General features: G+C 41.8%; 1 protein-coding gene and 1 long non-coding RNA gene across 2 annotated transcripts in view; one reads left to right on the forward strand and one right to left on the reverse strand.

Moving 5' to 3' along the window:
- The window catches only part of LOC125635568 (uncharacterized), a 63836-nt gene extending 58572 nt beyond the window's left edge, over positions 1–5264 (forward strand). Inside the window, exon 4 of the long non-coding RNA XR_012668107.1 lies at positions 4832–5264. This is a non-coding gene — a long non-coding RNA (uncharacterized LOC125635568). The remainder of the gene's footprint in view (positions 1–4831) is intronic.
- The window catches only part of TMEM154 (transmembrane protein 154), a 61166-nt gene that overhangs the window by 31841 nt on the left and 7579 nt on the right, over positions 1–21746 (reverse strand). Inside the window, exons 2-5 of the mRNA XM_075127744.1 lie at positions 21420–21746; positions 15595–15622; positions 13067–13152; positions 11369–11429 (exon numbers count right to left, since the gene is read on the reverse strand). Coding sequence (XP_074983845.1) covers positions 11369–11429; positions 13067–13152; positions 15595–15622; positions 21420–21746 — 502 coding nt within the window. The remainder of the gene's footprint in view (positions 1–11368; positions 11430–13066; positions 13153–15594; positions 15623–21419) is intronic.

Below are 21746 nucleotides of genomic sequence, written 5' to 3' on the forward strand. Positions count from 1 at the left end.
TTATGCTCAAATAATTTGTTAGTCTCTAAGGTGCCACAAGTACTCCTTATCCATGTTCTAGTTTACTAAGTTGCTAACAGTTGATCAAATACTACAAACAATGTTCCTGAGAATAAAATTGCTTCAGCTTAATTTGTCATGTTTGTTGTTTTTGATAAATATTCTACTGAACAAATTTACTGTCAAGAGATTTAGGAAATGTTGGAGAATTTTTGTGAAAAACTAATTTTGAACTCCTAAACCTGATTCTCAAAGTTAAACTCATCCAGTCAGGGAAAATGAAGTCCCCACAGCTCAGTGGCTGAATACTTGCAATTAATTATTTGGGAACAATGTACAGACCAAATACTCTTTGTAAAAATTGTTCATTTAAGCAAGGAATAAATTCAAGAAGGCAATCTGAGAATGTAAAGAGCAAAAATTCTTCACTGCAAGTTACTCATATTGTTCGAGTTGCTTACCCCCTGAAATGTTGGTGGTTGGTGAGGGTTAGATGATACCCTCACTTAAAACAAAAACAAAAAAAAACCTGTGTGTGGAAAAATATTTTTAAAGTAGTTGCGCCCAAAACAAAATTGGGCACACTTCTCAAAAATATATTGCCCAGGTACGAAATAATATACTGTAGAAAGTAAATTTAGCTAGGACTTGACGTTAATGTTTTAAATATAGGACAAAAACCTACATTAACTAACATTCAGTTCCACACGTTTGTTACATATTAAAAAAAAAAGTCATGATTTTCAAAAAAGAGGCTGGTGATTTTTTTGGGGGGGAGGGGGGGTTCCACAATATTTGGGTGCCCAACTTCTGGCATCTGTAAGAGGCCTGATTTTTAGAAAGTATTGAGCATCCACCCTTTAGCAATTCCCCCTTGAAGGTGTCTCAAGTTAGGTATCCAAAAATTGAGGCATCTGAATCAACTTGTTACTTCTGAAAATCTTAGCCAGGCAGTTTCAGATGCATATGTTCAGAACAGGCTGGTATCAAGTTGTTTCAGTGAAAAGCAGGATGAATACCAAAGTACCTTAAACTGAAAATCCCTAGAGTTCATTATTATTAGAAAATAGCCCTGAGTTGAGAGAAGAGCTGAAAGAACAGCTCAGAGTATCTGGAGGGACTACGGTTCAACAGCTGAGAGGAAATCTTTAAATAAAACTTTCCACTTCTATAGTTCCTTTTTCCTGGGAATGTCAAAACATTTGACAAACCTTAGGTCCTCCTTTGGGGCTGCAGTTAGCCTTAAGGAACATCCTCCATGCTGTAGCTTTCAGCAGTTTAATTTTTTAGTGGACATCAAATCTTTTCTGACAGTCACAGCCTTTTACTTCATCAATGGAAATCCAAAACAAATTATTCCACCATTACAAAAAAAGTAAATTATATACCCCCCAAAAATACAAGATTATGAATTTAGCACTAACACAAGGAAATTGAGAGTTAAGGCTACAGTGATACTTTATGGAGGAACTCTGGTACATGAGCGGTCATACATATCACAGCCACACACAGATAGAGGATAAGGTGGAACGAGGACTGTTCTGAAGCCCTTCAGAAATAGGACTGTTCTTGCTATATTAATGCTGAAATTTCATTGCAATGCAAGTTTAAATCAGACCTTAATCTTACTGTAATGCATTTTCTTGTTTTTATTAGTGATGCCTCCATTACAAAGAATGCATGCAACAGGAAACAATAAACGCATTTGCTTCTCTCACTGTTTGAGACTAATTAAGTTCACATCCAGTTCATCTCATATCTGCAGGATAGGACTATGAGCCTTGTGCACAGCTTCCCTTTAACCAGTTCAGTGCTGTTTGGACTTCATGATTTGCAGTCCCTGTATATGTATTAAAGAGAGAAACAACTTGTCACTATAGTTTTCCAGTGAAGTTTATTCAGTGGTAGTGGGACGGTGGATTGTAATGATGATCTTGTGGACTGAAAATAAACACAGGCCATAGATTCCATGAAATGAACATATTTGTGATACCAGGCAGCATGAGTGGGGCTGATTTGATTTCTCTGTTGTCTAAGGAGACTATTCAATGAAAGCTCTCTCCTGTTTCCAGGCAAACCCTGACAAATCATATTTTCCCCCTGACCCACCCACCCCAGCTTCTGTGCTATGAGAACCACATGGAATGTTTTTTAAATCCATTCTTATATCAAATTGTTTCCTTTTCTGCCCCCCCCCCCCTTCTGTCCCTGTTGTTTCCACGTAAATAATTTACTCTCTGGTATTTTTTCCAATAACCTGTTTTGTTTATGGTAACACACAAAGACTTTTCTGTTACTTAGGATATGTCTACACTGCAAGTGAAGTTGTGATTGCAGCATGGCTGGGGATACCTGTGCTAAATTGGATTCTAGCTAGCATGGGTAACAGCAGTATTGAAGTCGTAGTGGTGCAGAATTCAGCATAGGCTAGCAGCTCCTGAGTGTACTGTAATTTCCTGCCTTGTGTGCTGAAATCTATAACCCTAATGCTGGATTAACAGGATTTTTTAAATTTAATAATTGCTGTTTTAAATCATTTATTTGACTTTAATAACACACTTCCTCAAATGATCTGTTAACAGTTCTATGTATTTTTCTTTCTTCTGTTTATGTGACCCAGGAGGCATTGTCAGCAAAACATGTCTGTTTGGTAATAGAGCTGGGTGGGGAACCAGATTTTTTCTTTTCTTTTCTTTTTCTTTTTTCTTTTTGCAAGAATTCCACGATTTTGATTTCTACTCCAAAATGGAACACAACCAAAACATTTAGAAATTTCCCACAAAAGAAAACTCTGAAAAAATGTAGTTTTGGGTGAATCTTAGCGTTTAGTTCTGATTTTGACATTTTAAAGTGTTTTAAATATAAAAACAATGAATTTTGTTTGAAAAAATTCTTTCAAATTGAAAAATTGAAATGGTCTGTTCCAAAAATGTTGAAATGGCTTTTTCAGCATGATCAAAAATGCTTCATATAATTTTTTTCAAAACAAAATGTAGTTGAAATCACACCATTTTTCAGAACATTTGGACTTTGATGAAAGTGGAATTTTCATCAAAAAAACAAAAAACAAAAACAAAAAACCTGACCAAAAATATCACCACTTCTGTTCAAGAAGGCATTGAAAAGTTGGCTAAGATTCCCTGCATTGCATAACTATTTAGCATTAAATCTAAAAAAAATAGTTACATAATTCTTTTAAAAATCTGCCTAAATGAGCCTGTCTTCCTGAATTTGGAACTAAATTTTAAAAGAATCAGTCATAACACTTTGCATTTCAACAATACCCCTCAACTGAGCATCAAGGTGTCTTACAAACATTAAGAAAAACCCTCAGATCACAATTAAGGAATGCTTTAATGAAAGTGCCTAACTTCCTGTTGACTTCAATGGCATGTAAGTACATGCTTATGTGTGCTTAAGTGCTTTCCTGAATAGGGATGTTTTCCTGACTTAAGGCCTAAGCCTCATAACTGTGAAGTAGCAATATCCTCATTTTATAGATGGGGAAACTGAGGCAGTGACTGGCCCAAAGACATCTTGACCAAAATCACAGAGGAAATTTGGGGTCTAGCCCGGAAAGAACCCAGCTCTCCTGACATGCAGTTTGTCTACACTGCCCCACAATTTGGAATACAGGGGTGTGCATAAGAGTTCGCATCAAAGTGCTGTGTTGTAACTTCCCTATGTAGATTTGTGGCAATGAACTGAAACATTCCTAGTATAGTCCTTGTCAGACAGGACTACATTCATGCAAATTAGGAACATTTTTAGTTTGTGCTTGCAGCATCACATGGGGAAGTTACAGTGCAGCACTGTGGCAAGCACTGTGTTCACACACTCCCCAGTCTGAACCGTGGGGCAGGGTAGACATAGCCTCAGATTCTTGTTTGTTTTTTTTAGCTACAAGACCATCCTAACTAGACCTATGGTAATAAAATATCAAATCAAATTAGTAGGTCAAGCTGATACTTTTGAAAATGAACACTTAAGAAAATGCCAAGAGTTGTAATTCAATAGCTATGTAATTTCAGAGCACAAAATTAATACTAGGGAATGTTGTGCCTTAAAAATGGCTTTTGCAGCAACACTTCCAATTTTTAGTCTCTACGGTGCCACAATGACTTTACATTGTTTTTACTTCCAGTATTGGTATTAGCAGGTGTTTAAGAAATTCTTGGTCTTATTCTACTTGTTAATTCAAGCTATAGTCTGGGCAAGCAAAGACTTACGATAAATCTAACTTTTAGAGAAAGGGTGTGTAGTTATCTTTACAATCCATAGTTTCTCAGTTCTGCTCCCCCCTTCTTTATCTGTCATCATGATGGGCTTATACACAGGAAGGAACAGAGAAACAGGAAGGCTATTACACATACTTTTTCACAGTCTGATTGCTAGTGGTTGCATCTTGGATCCAGAATCAAGCTTTCACTTTTTAAAAGAGTAATTTCTCTTGTCTTGATAGTTGTAAAGGAAACTTCTTCAAATGCAAACAGATGCAGTGGTATCTGCATGAGTCTGCAGACATCCTGAAACAACAGCTTTGAGAGAATTGTGAACTACCTGAGTAAACTCTGAGGCTAATGATGTATTGTCAATACAACTATTTCACTGATCAAGGCATGAAAGAAACAGATGATCATATTAGGAAGATCTACGCTATCTACTATAAATGGCTTCTCATTTGGTGGACGGAGGGTAGGCTGCAACTCTTACCCCAACCCCAGTCTGATCCCTGAGTGTGACCTGCTCATGGATCTGATGCTTTCCTTCTTATGACCCATCTCCCATCATCTAAGCTTTTCTGTTTTCTTCTCTTAAAAATATTTTTCAGAATCCAGATGACTTCCTGTCTCCACTGTCAATTTTCATCTTTTCATGCAGGATCAGATGTGGAAGTAGAGTGCAGCAGAAACAAAACTTAACCCTACAAGGTTCTATATATTATTTTAACTAAAGTTTATGGGTATGGGGTTTTAAATGAGCCTAAACAAGAATGGGTTTGGAACACAATCCTGGTGGGAGGTTTGGATAGTAACTTCCTCAGTTGGGGAGACAGGATCACACAAACACTGCAGTTTGCTCTTGGTGTGCATTTCAAGGCACCATGTAAATATTAACCAAACACCTCTTCCTCCCTTCATATATCACACCATTTGCTCACCAGGCATGTGACCAATACAACTTATACCAGACAGCTGCAGCGGGACAGGAGCCAGCAAACAGAGCTGTAAACGGGGGAGTGTAAGTGAGAGTCTGAAAGGGGAGTTTGTATTGTGGTGCTTGTTCGGGGTTTGTTTTTGCTGTGGGTGGTAGTGTTTTGGAGTGGTTTGTGTTTCCCAGATTAACAGGATTTAGGTGGGAAGGCTATGACAGATACAGAGGCAGCAGTGGGAGTGACCCAAGTAGTGGAAGACACAATGAAGATGACTGGATGTGGAAGCTGTGGTATGTACATGGTCCTGGAGGGGGTACCTGGAAAGAGTTTCGTCTGCATGAAGTGCCGTCTGATAGAGCTTATGGAAGAAAAGATCTGAGGAGTGGAGATACAGGTGGAAAGTCTGGTTGAGTTTAGAAGGGGGTTCGAGCAGATTATGGAGCAAAGACATGAGGCAGCTGAAGGGAAAAGCTCAGACTTACAGATGGAAGCAGGACCGAAGAACTCTGAGGGGGACTGCTGGGTGAAGAAAACGGACAGTGGAAGCATGTGACTAAGAGAACCAGGCAGAGGAAAAGACAGGCTAGTGAAGGAGAAATAGAGCTCAAGAACAGGTTTGCAGAGTTGGAAAATGAAGAAGGGGCTCAGCAGGTGGTCACTGAAGGTGGAAGAGCAAGGAAGAAGAGAAGAGCGGCTAGCCCTATAGGAAAAGGGGAAGAGTTAATGGAGACTACACCAAGTATGAGCCCCAGGAGGATACAGGATGGGTTGAAGAGGATTACAAGGGAGAATAGGAATGGAAAGAACTTACAGCCAGAGGGAACAGGGGATAGACCAGAGAATCGCACCGTCAGCAGGAAAAGGCAGGTCTACGTGATCGGGGACTCATTACTGAGAAGAATGGACAGGCCTGTAACCAGAGCTGATCCAGAGAATAGAAGGGTGTGCTGTCTACCAGGTGCTAAGATATAGGATGTGGACCTGAGGTTGAAGAGGATCTTAAAGGGAGCAGGAAAGAATCCACTGACCATCAAATGATACCGGTAGATCAATGAACAAATGATACCGGTAGATTCTCACTGGAACGTATCAAGGGAGACTCTGCCAGGCTGGGGAAGATGCTTAAGGAAATCAAGGCTCAGGTGATCTTCAGTGGGATTGTGCCTGTTCCTAGAGAAGGGCAACAAAGGTGTGACAAGATTATGACTATCAACAGATGGCTCAGGCAGTGGTGCTGTAAGGAGGGCTTTGGAATGTATGGCCACTGGGAGGCATTCATGGACAGAGGACAGTTCTCTGGGGATGAACTTCATCTGAGTAGGGAAGGAAATAGACTTCTAGGGTGGAGGCTGGCACAACTGATTAAGAGAGCTTTAAACTAGGAATTTGGGGGAGATGTCCAGGTAATCTCCACGCTGGATTTTAACATTAAGAGGGAAGAAAACAAAGTAAGAAAGGATACAGCCGTGGGTAGGAGAATGGACATAAGGAGAAAGGGCAGTGTGGATACCAGTCTAATAGGCCGTACTGGCTGTAGAATGTCCGTGCCTAATTGGGTAAAGAATGTGAGCGAGGCCAAAAAGCAAAAATTAAGATGTTTGTACACCAATGCAAGGAGCCTAGGTAACAAAATGGAGGAACTAGAGCTACTGGTGCAGGAAGTGAAACCAGATATTGTAGGGATAACAGAAACATGGTGGAATAGTAGTCATGACTGGACTACAGGTATTGAAGGGTATATGCTGTTTAGGAAAGACAGAAATAAAGGCAAAGGTGGTGGCATAGCATTGTATATCAATGATGAAGTAGAATGTAAAGAAATCAGAAGCGATGGAATGGATAAGACAGAGTCCATCTGGGCAAAAATTACATTGGGGAAGAAAACTACTAGAGCCTCCCCGTCATAGTGCTTGGAGTGTGCTATAGACCGCCGGGATCTAATTTGGATCTGGATAGAGCCCTCTTTAATGTTTTTAATGAAGTAAATACTAATGAAAACTGCATGATCATGGGAGACTAACTTCCCAGATATAGACTGGAGGACAAGTGCTAGTAATAATAATAGGGCTCAGATTTTCCTAGATGCGATAGCTGATGGATTTCTTCATCAAGTAGTTGCTGAACCGACAAGAGGGGATGCCATTTTAGTTTTGGTTTTGGTGAGTAGTGAGGACCTCCATAGAAGAAATGGTTGTAGGGGACAACCTTGGTTCAAGTGATCATGAGCTAATGCAGTTCAAACCGAATGGAAGGATAAACAAAAATAAATCTGTGACTACGGTTTTTGATTTCAAAAGGGCTGACTTTCAAAAATTAAGGAAATTAGTTAGGGAAGTGGATTGGACTGAAGAATTTATGGATCTAAAGGCAGAGGAGGCCTGGGATTACTTCAAGTCAAAGCTGCAGAAGCTATCGGAAACCTGCATCCCAAGAAAGGGGGAAAAAATCATAGGCAGGAGTTGTAGACCAAGCTGGATGAGCAAGCATCTCAGAGAGGTGATTAAGAAAAAGCAGAGTGGAAGATGGGAGGGATTAGCAAGGAAAGCTACCTTACTGAGGTCAGAACATGTAGGGATAAAGTGAGAAAGGCCAAAAGCCATGTAGAGTTGGACCTTGCAAAGGGAATGAAACCAATAGTAAAAGGTTCTATAGCCATATAAATAAGAAGAAAACCAAGAAAGAAGTGAGACCGCTAAACACTGAGGATGGAGTAGAGGTTAAGGATAATCTAGGCATGGCCCAATATCTAAACAAATACTTTGCCTCAGTCTTTAATGAGGCTCTTAGGAATAATGGTAGTATGACAAAAGGGAATGAGGATATGGAGGTAGATATTACCATATCTAAGGTAGAAGCAAAACTCAAACAGCTTAATGGGACTAAATCAGGGGGCCCAGATAATCTTCATCCAAGAATACTAAAGGAATTGGCACATGAAATTGCAAGCTCATTAGCAAGAATTTTTAATGAATCTGTAAACTCAGGGGTTGTACTGTATGACTAGAGAATTGCTAACATAGGTCCTATTTTTAAGAAAGGGGGGAAAAAAGTGATCCGGGTAACTAAAGGCCTGTTAGTTTGACATCTGTAGTATGCAAGGTCTTGGGAAAAAAATTTGAAGGAGAAAGTAGTTAAGGACATTGAGGTCAATGGTAAATGGGACAAAATACAACATGGTTTTACAGAAGGTAGATCATGCCAAACCAACCTGATCTCCTTCTTTGAGAAAGTAACAGATTTTTTTAGACAAAGGAAACGCAGTGGATCTAATTTACCTAGATTTCAGTAAGGCGTTTGATATGGTTCCACATGGAGAATTATTAGTTAAATTGGAAAAGGTGGGGATCAATATGAAAATTGAAAGGTGGATAAGGAATTGGTTAAAGGGGAGACTACAGCGGGTCATACTGAAAGGTGAACTGTCAAGCTAGAGGGAGGTTACCAGTGGAGTTCCTCAGGGATCTGTTTTGGGACCAATCTTATTGAATCTTTTTATTACTGACCTCGGCACAAAAAGTGGGAGTGTGCTAATAAAGTTTGCAGATGATACAAAGCTAGAAGGTATAGCCAATTTAGAGAAGGACTGGGATATCATACAGGAGGATTTGGATGACTTTGTAAACTGGAGTAATAGTAATAGGATGAAATTTAATAGTGAGAAGTGTAAGGTCAGCATTTAGGGATTAATAACAAGAATTTTAGTTATAAGCTGGGGACGCATCAGTTGGAAGTAACAGAGGAGGCAAAGGACCTCGGAGTTTTGGTTGATCACAGGATGACTATGAGCCGCCAATGTGATATGGCCATGAAAAAAGCTAATGCGGTCTTGGGATGCATCAGGCGAGGTATTTCCAGTAGAGATAAGGAGGTGTTAGTACCGTTATACAAGGCACTGGTGAAACCTCATCTGGAATATTATGTGCAGTTCTGGACTCCCATGTTTAAGAAGGATGAATTCAAACTGGAACAGGTACAGAGAAGGGCTACTAGGATGATCCGAGGAATGGAAAACCTGTTTTATGAAAGGAGACTCAAGGAGCTTGGCTTGTTTAGCCTAACCAAAAGAAGGCTGACGGGGAGATATGACTGCTCTCTATAAATATATCAGAGGGATAAATACCAGAGAGGGAGAGGAATTATTTAAGTTCAGTACCAATGTGGACACAAGAACAAATGGATATAAACTGGCCATCTGGAAGTTTAGACTTGAAATTAGACAAAGGTTTCTAACCAACAGATGAGTGAAGTTCTGGAACAGCCTTCCAAGGGAAGCAGCGGGGGCAAAAGACCTATCTGGCTTCAAGATTAAACTCAATAAGTTTATGGAGGAGATGGTATGATGGGATAACATGATTTTGGCAATTAACTGATCTTTAAATATTCATGATAAATAGGCCCAATGGCCTGTGATGGGATGTTAGATGGGGTGGGATCTGAGTTACTACAGAGAATTCTTTCCTGGGTATCTGGCTGATGAATCTTGCCCACATGCTCAGGGTTCAACTGATCGCCATATTTGGGGTTGGGAAGGAATTTTCCTCCAGGGCAGATTGGAAGAGGCCCTGAGGGTTTTTTGCCTTCCTCTGCAGCATGGGGCACAGGTCACTTGCTGGAGGATTCTCTGCACCTTGAAGTCTTTAAACCACGATTTGAGGACTTCAATAGCTCAGACATAGGTGAGAGATTTATTGCAGGAGTGGGTGGGTGAGATTCTGTGGCCTGCATTGTGTAGGAGGTCAGACTAGATAATCATAATGGTCCCTTCTGACCTTAATATCTATGAATCTCTAAAAATGCCCTTTGATACTAGTTGCTTGCACTCACATTATGAAGAAGTAACCTTAGTTTAGCTCGTCATCTGCCATGATGATCTCCCTGGAATAGGGCTCTGGGAGAAGAAATCTCCAGGAGAATTTCTCCCTTCCTCCATGCCTCACCCCCTCCAGCATCTCATCTGCAAGCATAGAATTTGCTTCCCCACCAAAGAGTTCATGGGCTCCACCCCAAAGATGCTGGATCCCTAGGAATCTGTGGAGGCTGAGAACACCCATGAGAAGGGGTAGTGTGGCCTAACGGGCCCCAGTACCCTTTCCCCAGCTGGTTTCTTGGCAACTCTTTTCTACTGGAACCACCCCATGGCATCTGGAACTACTGACATGGCATCTATGCGGAATTGTTTGTGCTTGTGTCATTGTTCATCATTATATATCTATTAGAGAGATTAACTACTTCACCTACCACTGAAATGCAGCCACCTCTATGGTGGGAATGCAGGAGCATGACAAGAAGTGAAGAATAGGAGCAATTGAAGCCAATAGGAGCGAATTGAAGAATAGGAGCAATTTTAGGTAGGCAGAACTGAATGGCCAGTTTATTCAGGATACCAGGGTTCATGCCCTTACCCTTGTGAAAACTGTCAAGAGAATTTTACTTTCTACCAAGCCATCAGGATTTTGATTTTTAAATCTAATCTGAATGAAAGCAGCACAGTGTTTCCCTCCTCCCCTTAATACCATGTAGGAGATTAACTCAGTATTGACTTTGAGGGGAGAGTCTCACCTCCTGAAGCAACAAAACCATTTCTACTGCATTGCTGGTTTTCTTTTAAGGTCTGTCAAGCTATTGATTTGGCAGGCTTGATCCTACTTGGCTTGTGAGATTGGACAAACTCAGAGCCCAGGATAGTATAGTTACTGCAGACAAATGAGTTGTATATTATTATCTCATAATAACTGATCTTAGTAACTACATGCAAAATATAATAATTGTTTACACAAGCCAAAATGTGTGATAGTCATTCTCAGTCAAGTAGAGCCACCTCGTGGTAGAAGATGAGACTCAATTTTTTTTCTTAAGCTGATTGACCTTTCTTTTTGACAGCTCACAAACAACGGATTTTTCAATGCTCATATTAACAGGGAAATGGCAATTAAAATCTGATCAACTAATGAAATTCAGTTTGCTCCATCTCTCTCTCTCTCTCACACATAGGCTTTTTACTGCAGGGTTTTCTGTGGGTGCAAAGATACAAGTAGACACTTTTTTTTTTTTTAAAGATAAGAGCATTGAGGCATTTGTCTGAAGAGAAATCAAAGTCCATAATAAATAAATATATGTTAGAAGTAGACAAAGAAGAAAAAAGTAGATCACATTTTCCAAGTACTAATGTTGATAGTGTTTCTTTGAGTAATACAATGGTAGAATTAAAAGTACCTTGTGAAGACATTTGATTCCTTTTCTTCTTCTTTTACAGTAGGTAAACATTCACCTTCAGCTAGAAGAGAAAAGACAACCACACTGTTACCTTTGGTGATTCTTTCAAACATTTCAAAATTGTGTTCATTTTCAGAGTGGGGACTGCGAACCAGAAAACTCCAGGGTACAGATATAGTTCTTTTTATCTGTAATATTTTCACATTTATGATTTTGTTTGATATAATTATCAGCTATTTTAAAGTGTCCTGCCCTTGTGGCTGTATTTGAAGTCCTGGTAACCTTTATGACATTTATTTCAGTTGTTTGTGTGTGTATATGTATGTATACACATAGAAAGTGCCTTTCCTTGTCCACATGCATCTTTGCCATAAACTCAGACTACAAGGATTATTTGTTATCTATTCACAATACAACTGTTTACATTCACATCTGTTATTTCACAAGATTAGTGCAGCCAGCAGTTTGGGGTATTTTTGTATGTGGTGCTGCTGCTGCAGAAATATGTGAAATGTTTGCTGACTTTTTAAAATGTGAACATCTTTTTACAATAAATATTTCCCCATCTACTGTATTTAAAGCAATTGACATATTTAATGTTATTATTATTATTGTTTAATGTTTATATTGTGGTAGTGTCTACAGACTAACAAGGTCCGAGGACCATCCTGCTAAACACTGTACAGACCTACAGGAATTGACAGGTGTCTACCAAAAGAGCTTACCACCTGAAAGACTAGATATAATAGGGGGATGAAGCAAACGAGCATTTTGGGGCATGGGGTAAGGCAACCAAAAGATTAGACTATGTGCAATTCTTAGCCAGTCTGGAGTAGTAATCACATTGTGCCACCTGTGTAGGTGTAATCAGGTTGCAGTTAACTCTGTGCATTAAGGAAGAGGTGAGTTTTGAGAACTGACTTGAAGGCAGCTTAGGTGACACGTTTGAGAATTTTGACTGGGGAGCTCTTCTCATGCACCAGGGGCAGCCTGGGAGAAAGCACAGAGGTGCTTCAGGGAGAAGTGGATCAGGGATAAATTAAGGCTGCCATTAATGGCAGAGCAAAGGTGGAGGCTGACAGCTTGATAAGCAGTATTTCTGACAGATAAGGTGAATCTAAATGGTGAAGGGCCTAAAAGGCAAAAAGAAGGAGCTCGTGTTTGATGCAGTAGACGATAAGGAGCCAGTGGAAGGATGCAAAGGGGGGTGATGTAGTCATAGTGATGAGCCAGGAAGATAATCCTGGCAACAGTGTAATGACTAACTAGTGCTAAGGGCTATGAGTAAACAGTGATTTCTCTTAGAATGCACAATATGCAACACACTAGTGCAGACACACTGAATACTGAGAAAGCCAGATCTTTTAAAGAGACAAGTATGCACCCCTAAAAAGCAATTTTTATTTAAAAATATAAATACAGTACACGTGTTTAATAAAAGTGTCTACTGAAAACTGAAACCTTTTATGATATTATATATTATATCTATATCCATCATTTGATAAAAATAAGCACCTAGCCAGCCTAAATACTCCTGATATTTGCTTGTGCAACTATTCTGGTATTGTAGGCTGAAGATCAGGACTAAAAATGTTTTAGGAAAATTAGCAACACAAATATAAAATAGCTCTGGTATTTTTTCTATTCATGGAGGCTACCTCAGACAAAGAGAGAAATGATTGGAGGGTTACCATGTACCATTTTTGTTCATGCTATTCATCCATTTATCGAGCTCTTCCATTTCTATTTCCATAACAGAGGGTGTGTCTTCTTCAAAAATAGGACTTGATCCAGGGAACAAAAGATGGGGTTAGACAATGTGTTTCACTCAAATAGACATGTAACATACTAGCATTGTATCAATTTTGTATAATTCTGGCCTTAATTGTGGGATACCAATGCTGCTCTAGTGAGTAGATGCATCAGCCCAACAGGTCAGAAACAAATAATCATGGCCTGCAAATGGAACAAATGGGTATCTTAACTACGCACTCTAGATAGGCAATTAGAGAATCATAGAATATCAGGGTTGGAAGGGACCTCGGGAGGTCATCAAGTCCAACCCCTGCTCAAAGCAGGGCCAATCCCCAACTAAATCATCCCAGCCACGGCTTTGTCAAGTCTGACCTTAAAAACCTCTAAGGAAGGAGATTCCACAACCTCCCTAGGTAACCCATTCCAGTGCTTCACCACCCTCCTAGTGAAAGTTTTTCCTAATATCCAACCGAAACCTCGCCCACTGCAACTTGAGACCATAACTCCTTGTTCTGTCATCTGCTACCACTGAGAACAGTCTAGATCCGTCCTCTTTGGAACCCCCTTTCAGGTAATGAAAAGCAGCTATCAAATCCACCCTCATTCTTCTCTTCTGCAGACTAGTCCCCTCAACCTCTCCTCATAAATCATGTGCTCCAGCCCCCTAATAATTTTTGTTGCACTCTGCTGGACTCTTTCCAATTTTTCCACATCCTTCTTGTAGTGTGGGGCCCAAAACTGGACACAGTACTCCAGATGAGGCCTCACCAATGTCGAATAGAGGGGAATGATCACGTCCCTCAATCTGCTGGCAATGCTCCTACTTATACAGCCTAAAATACCGTTAGCCTTCTTGGCAACAAGGGCACACTGTTGACTCATATCCAGCTTCTCGTCCACTGTAACCCTTAGGTCCTTTTCTGCAGAACTGCTGCCTAGCCACTTGGTCCCTAGTCTGTAGAAGTGCATGGAATTCTTCTGTCCTAAGTGTAGGACTCTGCACTTATCCTTGTTGAACCTCATCAGATTTCCTTTGGCCCAAAATAAAGGGTCTGATCCTATCCCATTGAAATCCATGGTGAAACTCCCATTGCTTCAATGGAAGCAAGACAGAGCCCCAAGTTAGAAATGTTATTTCAACCAGGAGGTTGGTTTCAGCAATGACCTAAAAATAAAAGTTCATAACTATACTAATTACATGTTATTAAATTTACTCTTTCCTTTACTGATCATTTTTAGAGACAGTCTCATGGTTGAAAGACTATTGCTAACTTTATTTTGTATTTTTAGCATGAGTTAAAGCAGGGGTTTGGTGTCATGACCCTGTTTTAATGGGGTCATCAGGGCTGGCTTAGACTTGCTGGGGCCCGGGGCCAAAGCCCAAGGACTTCAGCCCTGGCAGCAGGGCTGAGGTTACACCCTGCTAACCTGGGACTGAAGCCCTTGGCCTTCTGCTTTGGACCCCCCCACACGAGGTGGTGGGGCTTGGGCGTTGGGCCCCCACACCCAGGGTAGTGGGCCTCAGGAGAATTTAGGCTTCAGTCCCCCCTCCTGGGGTTGTGTAGTAATTTTTGTTGTCAGAAGGGGTTGCGGTGCAATGAAGTTTGAGAACCGCTGAATTAAAGGGAATCTCCCCTCTCCTCCTCTCCCCTCCCCCGCATAAATCCATTTTAATAATTTTCAGCACTTTCCATGAGGAAGGATCTCAGTAAAATAAATAATAAGGTAACAACTATCAGATGGATGAGAACTACTCTGCAGCCTGCTTGTTTTTACTGGACATGGGTTATTCAGTTCACACAAGATCCAGAGAATCATTACATGCCATGTAATAATGAGCAAGCAAATTTGAAAAATAATTGAACATGACATAAAGTTTATTCTGGGCAGATAGAATTTATGGACAGTCAGGAAGCTTGTCCCTGTTACCCAAAGTATAATTGTATCCTGCAGCATCCACATTTACAGTAAGAGAACCACTGGTGGCTTGTGCCCAAAACAAGTGGTGGGGCTGTAGACGGCAGGCTGCATCAAAGGCCGCATGGCACCTATGCCATACTCCACCTGTGTGGCTGAAATAATCCCAACAGAAGCCTGTATTCCCTGCTCGGTGCCACCTCCCTCTGCTGCCTGCAGTCTATGTGCTGAAGGATCAGAAGTCCCACAGTGGCGGCCAGATGTACTATAATCACCAGAGGAGCCTGCAAATGTTAGCAGGAGGTAATGCACCCTACAATACATCAATCACAAAAGACAACAGTGGTTATTATTTGGTGGGACTTGGGGTTCTTTCGCCTCCTCTAGGGTTAATTAATGAGAAAGGGTAAGAGTGTTGAAAGTGCAAAATATAGACTTCTCAAGACATGGAAGACATACAATAAGTTTAAAACCACAAGAATAAGGCCCTAAAAATTAACATGGTCTACTTTAGCAAACAAGCCAAAACAATGAGCAACATCTATAAATGTTACCTTTTGACATTTTCACTTCCCAGTTCATCTGAAATAAAATAAGTTTAAAAAGTTGAATTTATAGTTAACTTGTCTTTAACTGTCCATTTTCTCTTAATGTGATATCCCAAATAGCTGGGAAATTCTGCAGTAGGTTTATTTTAAAGACTTAACAGTTTTGTTTAATTCTTTAGATTAAAACTAAAATGCTTTATACGTTTCTTCCATTAACCATGTCGTCTGTAGTTTACATAGGTGCTGATTGCTTTGAATCAGTAATTTTCTCTAATGTACTAAAAGAAGCTAACCACCAGCAACTCTTGCTGGTTATTAATATACATGAGACGAACAGGTGGGGGGGGGGGCGGAAACCAGCTGCAGGGGAGGACACGTGATCTCCAGACGTGACTCCTCCCAGGGAGGTCCTAGCGCTCTCCCCATCCCCTCCCCACGGCAGGCTACCAGAGGGTGGAATTCTGTCCTCCTGCTGCGCTAGCTCCCCCCACCCCACCCCGGCGCGGCACGTTCGGCTGCTCTCCCTAGCAGCCAGGCCCCAGAGCAGCTGCCAGGGAGAGAGCCTGGGTGCGGCGGCAGCGCGCTGCTTCCCGCCTGGGCTTGGCTTCCGGGACAGCGGCTGAGCGAGTCGGAGCCCTTCTCCCCCGCATGCTCTGCGCACAGCAGTAGCTGGCTACCAGAGAGCCTGGCTGGGGAGGGGACAACGGCTCCCTGCCCAAGCTCGACTTCTGGGGACAGGAGCCGACTCTGAGCATGCCAGAGGGGCGGGAGGGCTCCGGCTTGCTCGGCCACTGTCCCCCGGAGCTGAGCCTGGGTGGGGGCAGCCTGTTGCTGCCGCACCCAGCCGCTCCCCCAGTCAGCCTCTGCGCTGCACGGGGCAGCATGCCTGGCAGCGTGGCTGGAAGAGTCTCTCGCCCCACCCCTTCCTCTCCTCGCTCAAGCCGGCTGCTGGAGGGACACTTGACCCATGCCCCTCCCATGAGTCGCCTCGCCCTGTTTGGCTTGAGCAGAAATCAGTAGCTGAGGTAAACCTAAGCAACAGATCAGCGCAGTGGGAGTTCACATTCAACATGTGAACAGGAGACTGCAAACAGAGTTCCTTGAACCTAACAAGTTCCAGGAAGGAAAGTGACATCCTGAAAAAGTAACTGGTATAAAAATTGGTTTATTGCAAGCTTTGAGACAGGCCATGTGTAGTGCACCTATGTATGAATGAAAATCATAGGAGCTGGTTTCCGCATTGGAGGAAAAGGTAAAGAAGCTTGAATGATAGCTGAAATCTCAGAGTGCTAAATTACAGAGAGCAAAGGGAACAATTGTCAGGGAAGCTGGATGAGATGCCACACAAGAGATGGAAAATTAAAGAGGACGGAGGGTAGGATGAGATATTAAGGAATACTAGAAACCATGGGAAGAACAGAAGGGAAATGTGCATATACAGATAGATGTAAATACCAGCGAGAGCGAGCAAGCAGTTAGGTGGTGTGGAATAGCAGGCCACTATACAGAGAACTAACCTCTTTTGCAGGGGCCTCAAAATGCTTTAGGAGTTCCAGCGTGTAATAAAAAGAATGAAGGGCTGGATGTAATATCCACATTGTACAATTATTTTATGGTTCAAATCAGCTTATTTTAAATTCAGCCCAGCCAGAAGACACCAAAACCTCCAACCCACTCCAGCACATCCACCTTATCTCTCTGTTTGACAACGAGTCATGTCAGGAGCAGTGGATAGGCTGAGTAGAGTGTCTACAAGGCTAAGACACCCAATGTATTACTTCCAAGCAAAAGGAAAACGTGAGCAGGAACCCAGAATTGTGCTTTGGCAATCTTTACGATCAAATTTCCAGTGGGCCTCTGAAAATGTACCCACATATTTACATGAACATCTCCCACACGTATGAACAACCAGGCAGAAGCTTCATTACCCATTTGGTGGAAAAGCAGCATCACTTGCCCCATAACCTCAGCCGTGCGGAACACAATGCCATCCACAGCCTCAGAAACAACTCTGACATCATAATCAAAAAGGCTGACAAAGGAGGTGCTGTTGTCATCATGAATAGGTCGGAATATGAACAAGAGGCTGCTCAGCAGCTCTCCAACACCACTTTCTACAAGCCATTACCCTCTGATCCCACTGAGAGTTACCAAAAGAAACTACAACATTTGCTCAAGAAACTCCCTGAAAAAGCACAAGATCAAATCCGCACAGACACACCCCTGGAGCCCTGACCTGGGATATTCTATCTACTTCACAAGATCCATAAACCTGGAAATCCTGGGCGCCCCATCATCTCAGGCATTGGCACCCTGACAGCAGGATTGTCTGGCTATGTAGACTCCCTCCTCAGGGCCTATGCTACCAGCACTCCCAGCTACCTTCGAGACACCACTGACTTCCTGAGGAAACTACAATCCATCGGTGATCTTCCTGATGACACCATCCTGGCTACTATGGATGTAGAAGCCCTCTAAACCAACATTCCACACAAAGATGGACTACAAGCCGTCAAGAACACTATCCCCGATAATGTCACGGCTAACCTGGTGGCTGAACTTTGTGACTGTGTCCTCACCTATAACTATTTCACATTTGGGGACAATGTATACCTTCAGATCAACGGCACTGCTCTGGGTACCCGCATGGCCCCACAGTATGCCAACATTTTTATAAAAAGAAAAGGAGTACTTGTAGCACCTTAGAGACTAACCAATTTATTTGAGCATGAGCTTTCGTGAGCTACAGCTCACTTCATCAGATGTATACCGTGGAAACTGCAGCAGACTTTATATACACACAGAGATCATGAAACAATACCTCCTCCCACCCCACTGTCCTGCTGGTAATAGCTTATCTAAAGTGATCATCAGGTGGGCCATTTCCAGCACAAATCCAGGTTTTCTCACCCTCCACCCCCCCACACAAATTCACTCTCCTGCTGGTGCTAGCCCATCCAAAGTGACAACTCTTTATTTATATATTTATAAATAAACTATTTATAGCCCGACTTGATTATGTAAAGAGTTGTCACTTTGGATGGGCTAGCACCAGCAGGAGAGTGAATTTGTGTGGGGGGGTGGAGGGTGAGAAAACCTGGATTTGTGCTGGAAATGGCCCACCTGATGATCACTTTAGATAAGCTATTACCAGCAGGACAGTGGGGTGGGAGGAGGTATTGTTTCATGATCTCTGTGTGTATATAAAGTCTGCTGCAGTTTCCACGGTATACATCTGATGAAGTGAGCTGTAGCTCACGAAAGCTCATGCTCAAATAAATTGGTTAGTCTCTAAGGTGCTACGAGTACTCCTTTTCTTTTTGCGAATACAGACTAACACGGCTGTTACTCTGAAACATTTTTATAGCTGACTTAGAACAACGCTTCCTCAGCTCTCGTCCCCTAACGCCCCTACTCTACTTGTGCTATATTGATGACATCGTCATCATCTGGACCCATGGAAAAGAAGCGCTTGAGGAATTCCACCATGATTTCAACAATTTCCATCCCACCATCAACCTCAGCCTTGACCAGTCCACACAAGAGATCCACTTCCTGGATACTACAGTGCTAATAAACGATGGTCACATAAACACCACCCTATACCGGAAACCTACTGACTGCTATACTTACCTACATGCCTCCAGCTTTCATCCAGATCACACCACATGATCCATTGTTTACAGCCAAGCTCTGCGATACAACCGCATTTGCTCCAACCCCTCAGACAGAGACAAACACCTACAAGATCTCTATCAAGCATTCTTACAACTACAATACCCACCTGCGGAAGTGAAGAAACAGATTGATAGAGCCAGAAGAGTTCCCAGAAGTCACCTACTACAGGACAGGCCTAACAAAGAAAATGACAGAACGCCACTAGCCGTCACCTTCAGCCCCCAACTAAAACCCCTCCAACGCATTATTAAGGATCTACAACCTATCCTGAAGGATGACCCAACACTCTCACAAATCTTGGGAGACAGGCCAGTCCTTGCCTACACACAGCCCCCCAACCTGAAGCAAATACTCACCAGCAACCACATACCACACAACAGAACCACTAACCCAGGAACCTATCCTTGCAACAAAGCCCGTTGCCAACTGTGCCCACATATCTATTCAGGGGACACCATCACAGGACCTAATAACATCAGCCACACTATCAGAGGCTCGTTCACCTGCACATCCACCAATGTGATATAGGCCATCATGTGCCAGCAATGCCCCTCTGCCATGTACCTTGGTCAAACTGGACAGTCTCTACGTAAAAGAATAAATGGACACAAATAAGATGTCAAGAATTATAACATTCATAAACCAGTTGGAGAACACTTCAATCTCTCTGGTCACACGATTACAGACATGAAAGTTGCTATATTACAACAAAAAAACTTCAAATCCTGACTCCAGTGAGAAACTGTTGAATTGGAATTCATTTGCAAATTGGATACAATTAACTTAGGCTTGAATAGAGACTGGGAATGGCTAAGTCATTATGCAAGATAACCTATTTCCCCTTGTTTTTTCCTCCCCCCTCCCCCCTCCTCAGACGTTCTTGTTAAACCCTGGATTTGTGCTGGAAATGGCCCACCTTGATTATCATACACATTGTAAGGAGAGTGGTCACTTTAGATAAGCTATTACCAGCAGGAGAGTGGGTTTGTGGGGGGGGGGGGGGGGGGGGCTGAGAAAACCTGGATTTGTGCTGGAAATGGCCCAACTTGATTATCATACACATTGTAAGGAGAGTGATCACTTTAGATAAGCTATTACCAGCAAGAGAGTGGGGTGGGAGGAGGTATTTTTTCATGCTTTGTGTGTATATAAAAAGATCTTCTACACTTTCCACAGTATGCATCTGATGAAGTGAGCAGTAGCTCATGAAAGCTTATGCTCAAATAAAGTGGTTAGTCTCTAAGGTGCCACAAGTACTCCTTTTCCATTTGGCGTATGTCAGTGATGTACCCAATACTAATACAGGGGCATTTTCAGAGGGACACTGAAAGTTTGGTCCTAAGTGTCCTAATATTTGTAGGCTGACATACTTTTAACAGCACAAAATATTCCAAAATATATCAGTACATCTCCTTCAAAAGTTCCTACATCACTCTATATCTTTAAGGCCCTTCCTCTGTTCAGTTCTTATTGTTTCACACAGCGGAGTTATTGAGATAGGGTGTATGTACCTTCCTGAAATTTCATCATCTTATTGCAGAATACAGTTACCCTGATCATGTGATTCTTAAGCAGTTTACTTTGATTTGAACAAGTGGTTTCATAACAGCAATCGCACTACAGGGTCTCTGTGAAAGCTTCCTTGAAGTGCTAAGATAAATTCCCTCTTATCAAGATTTTACTGCTATTTTCAGATAGTTTCTCCTTGTCAGTAATGAAAGAAGTAAATTGTTCATTAGAGAAGTACCCTCAACAGTGAATTAGTAAGCATAAGAGCAGAACAAGAGAAAAAACATGCATGGTCAAATAGTTAGTTATCTCTTTGCCCTTGAATGTTACCAGAGGGCTGAGATGCCAGAGGATCTTATTATAGCCCATAGCTGTCATGGATGTGAGAGAGAAGCAGAGGGTGCTAAGAAGCAAAACTAGACCAGTTTAAATGGGATACACTGTACATACTGTGCTAAGATTTAGTGAGGAAAACAAAACTCTAGAGTTTCATAATACATTCCATTTCTGCATATGAAAATTCAAGTATCGCTAGATAGAGAAATATATCATAAACATTGCATTCCATTTCCTGAAATCCTTTCCTGTTCATATTCAATATTTTCTACAAAGATCCTTCTAAAATTTGAAGTCCTAAATTTTACCTTGCTTAGACTTTTTCCTTTTATGACGTATCACAAAGAAAATGATCAGCAGAATTAGTAGGACTAGTATCACCGCAGGAATGCCAAACATTAAGGCAGGTGGTACACCTGCCGTTTCTGGGGTGTTGTCATTATGCATATCATTTAACTCAGTACTTGCATTATTTTCTGTTTCAATATTGTTCTCAGTTTCTGTTGGTTCGATGGCAGGTTTCAGATCGTGGTCACCTGCAGTTGTAAAATATTCTGCAGATATCTCTGAGCTAGGTTTTACTGTACCATTCAAAGCTGATGAATCATCTCCTGAAGTGTCTTCATTTGCAGTGC

Source organism: Caretta caretta, chromosome 4, assembly GCF_965140235.1.
Source record: "Caretta caretta isolate rCarCar2 chromosome 4, rCarCar1.hap1, whole genome shotgun sequence".
In the NCBI taxonomy this organism is placed as follows: Eukaryota; Metazoa; Chordata; order Testudines; family Cheloniidae; genus Caretta; species Caretta caretta.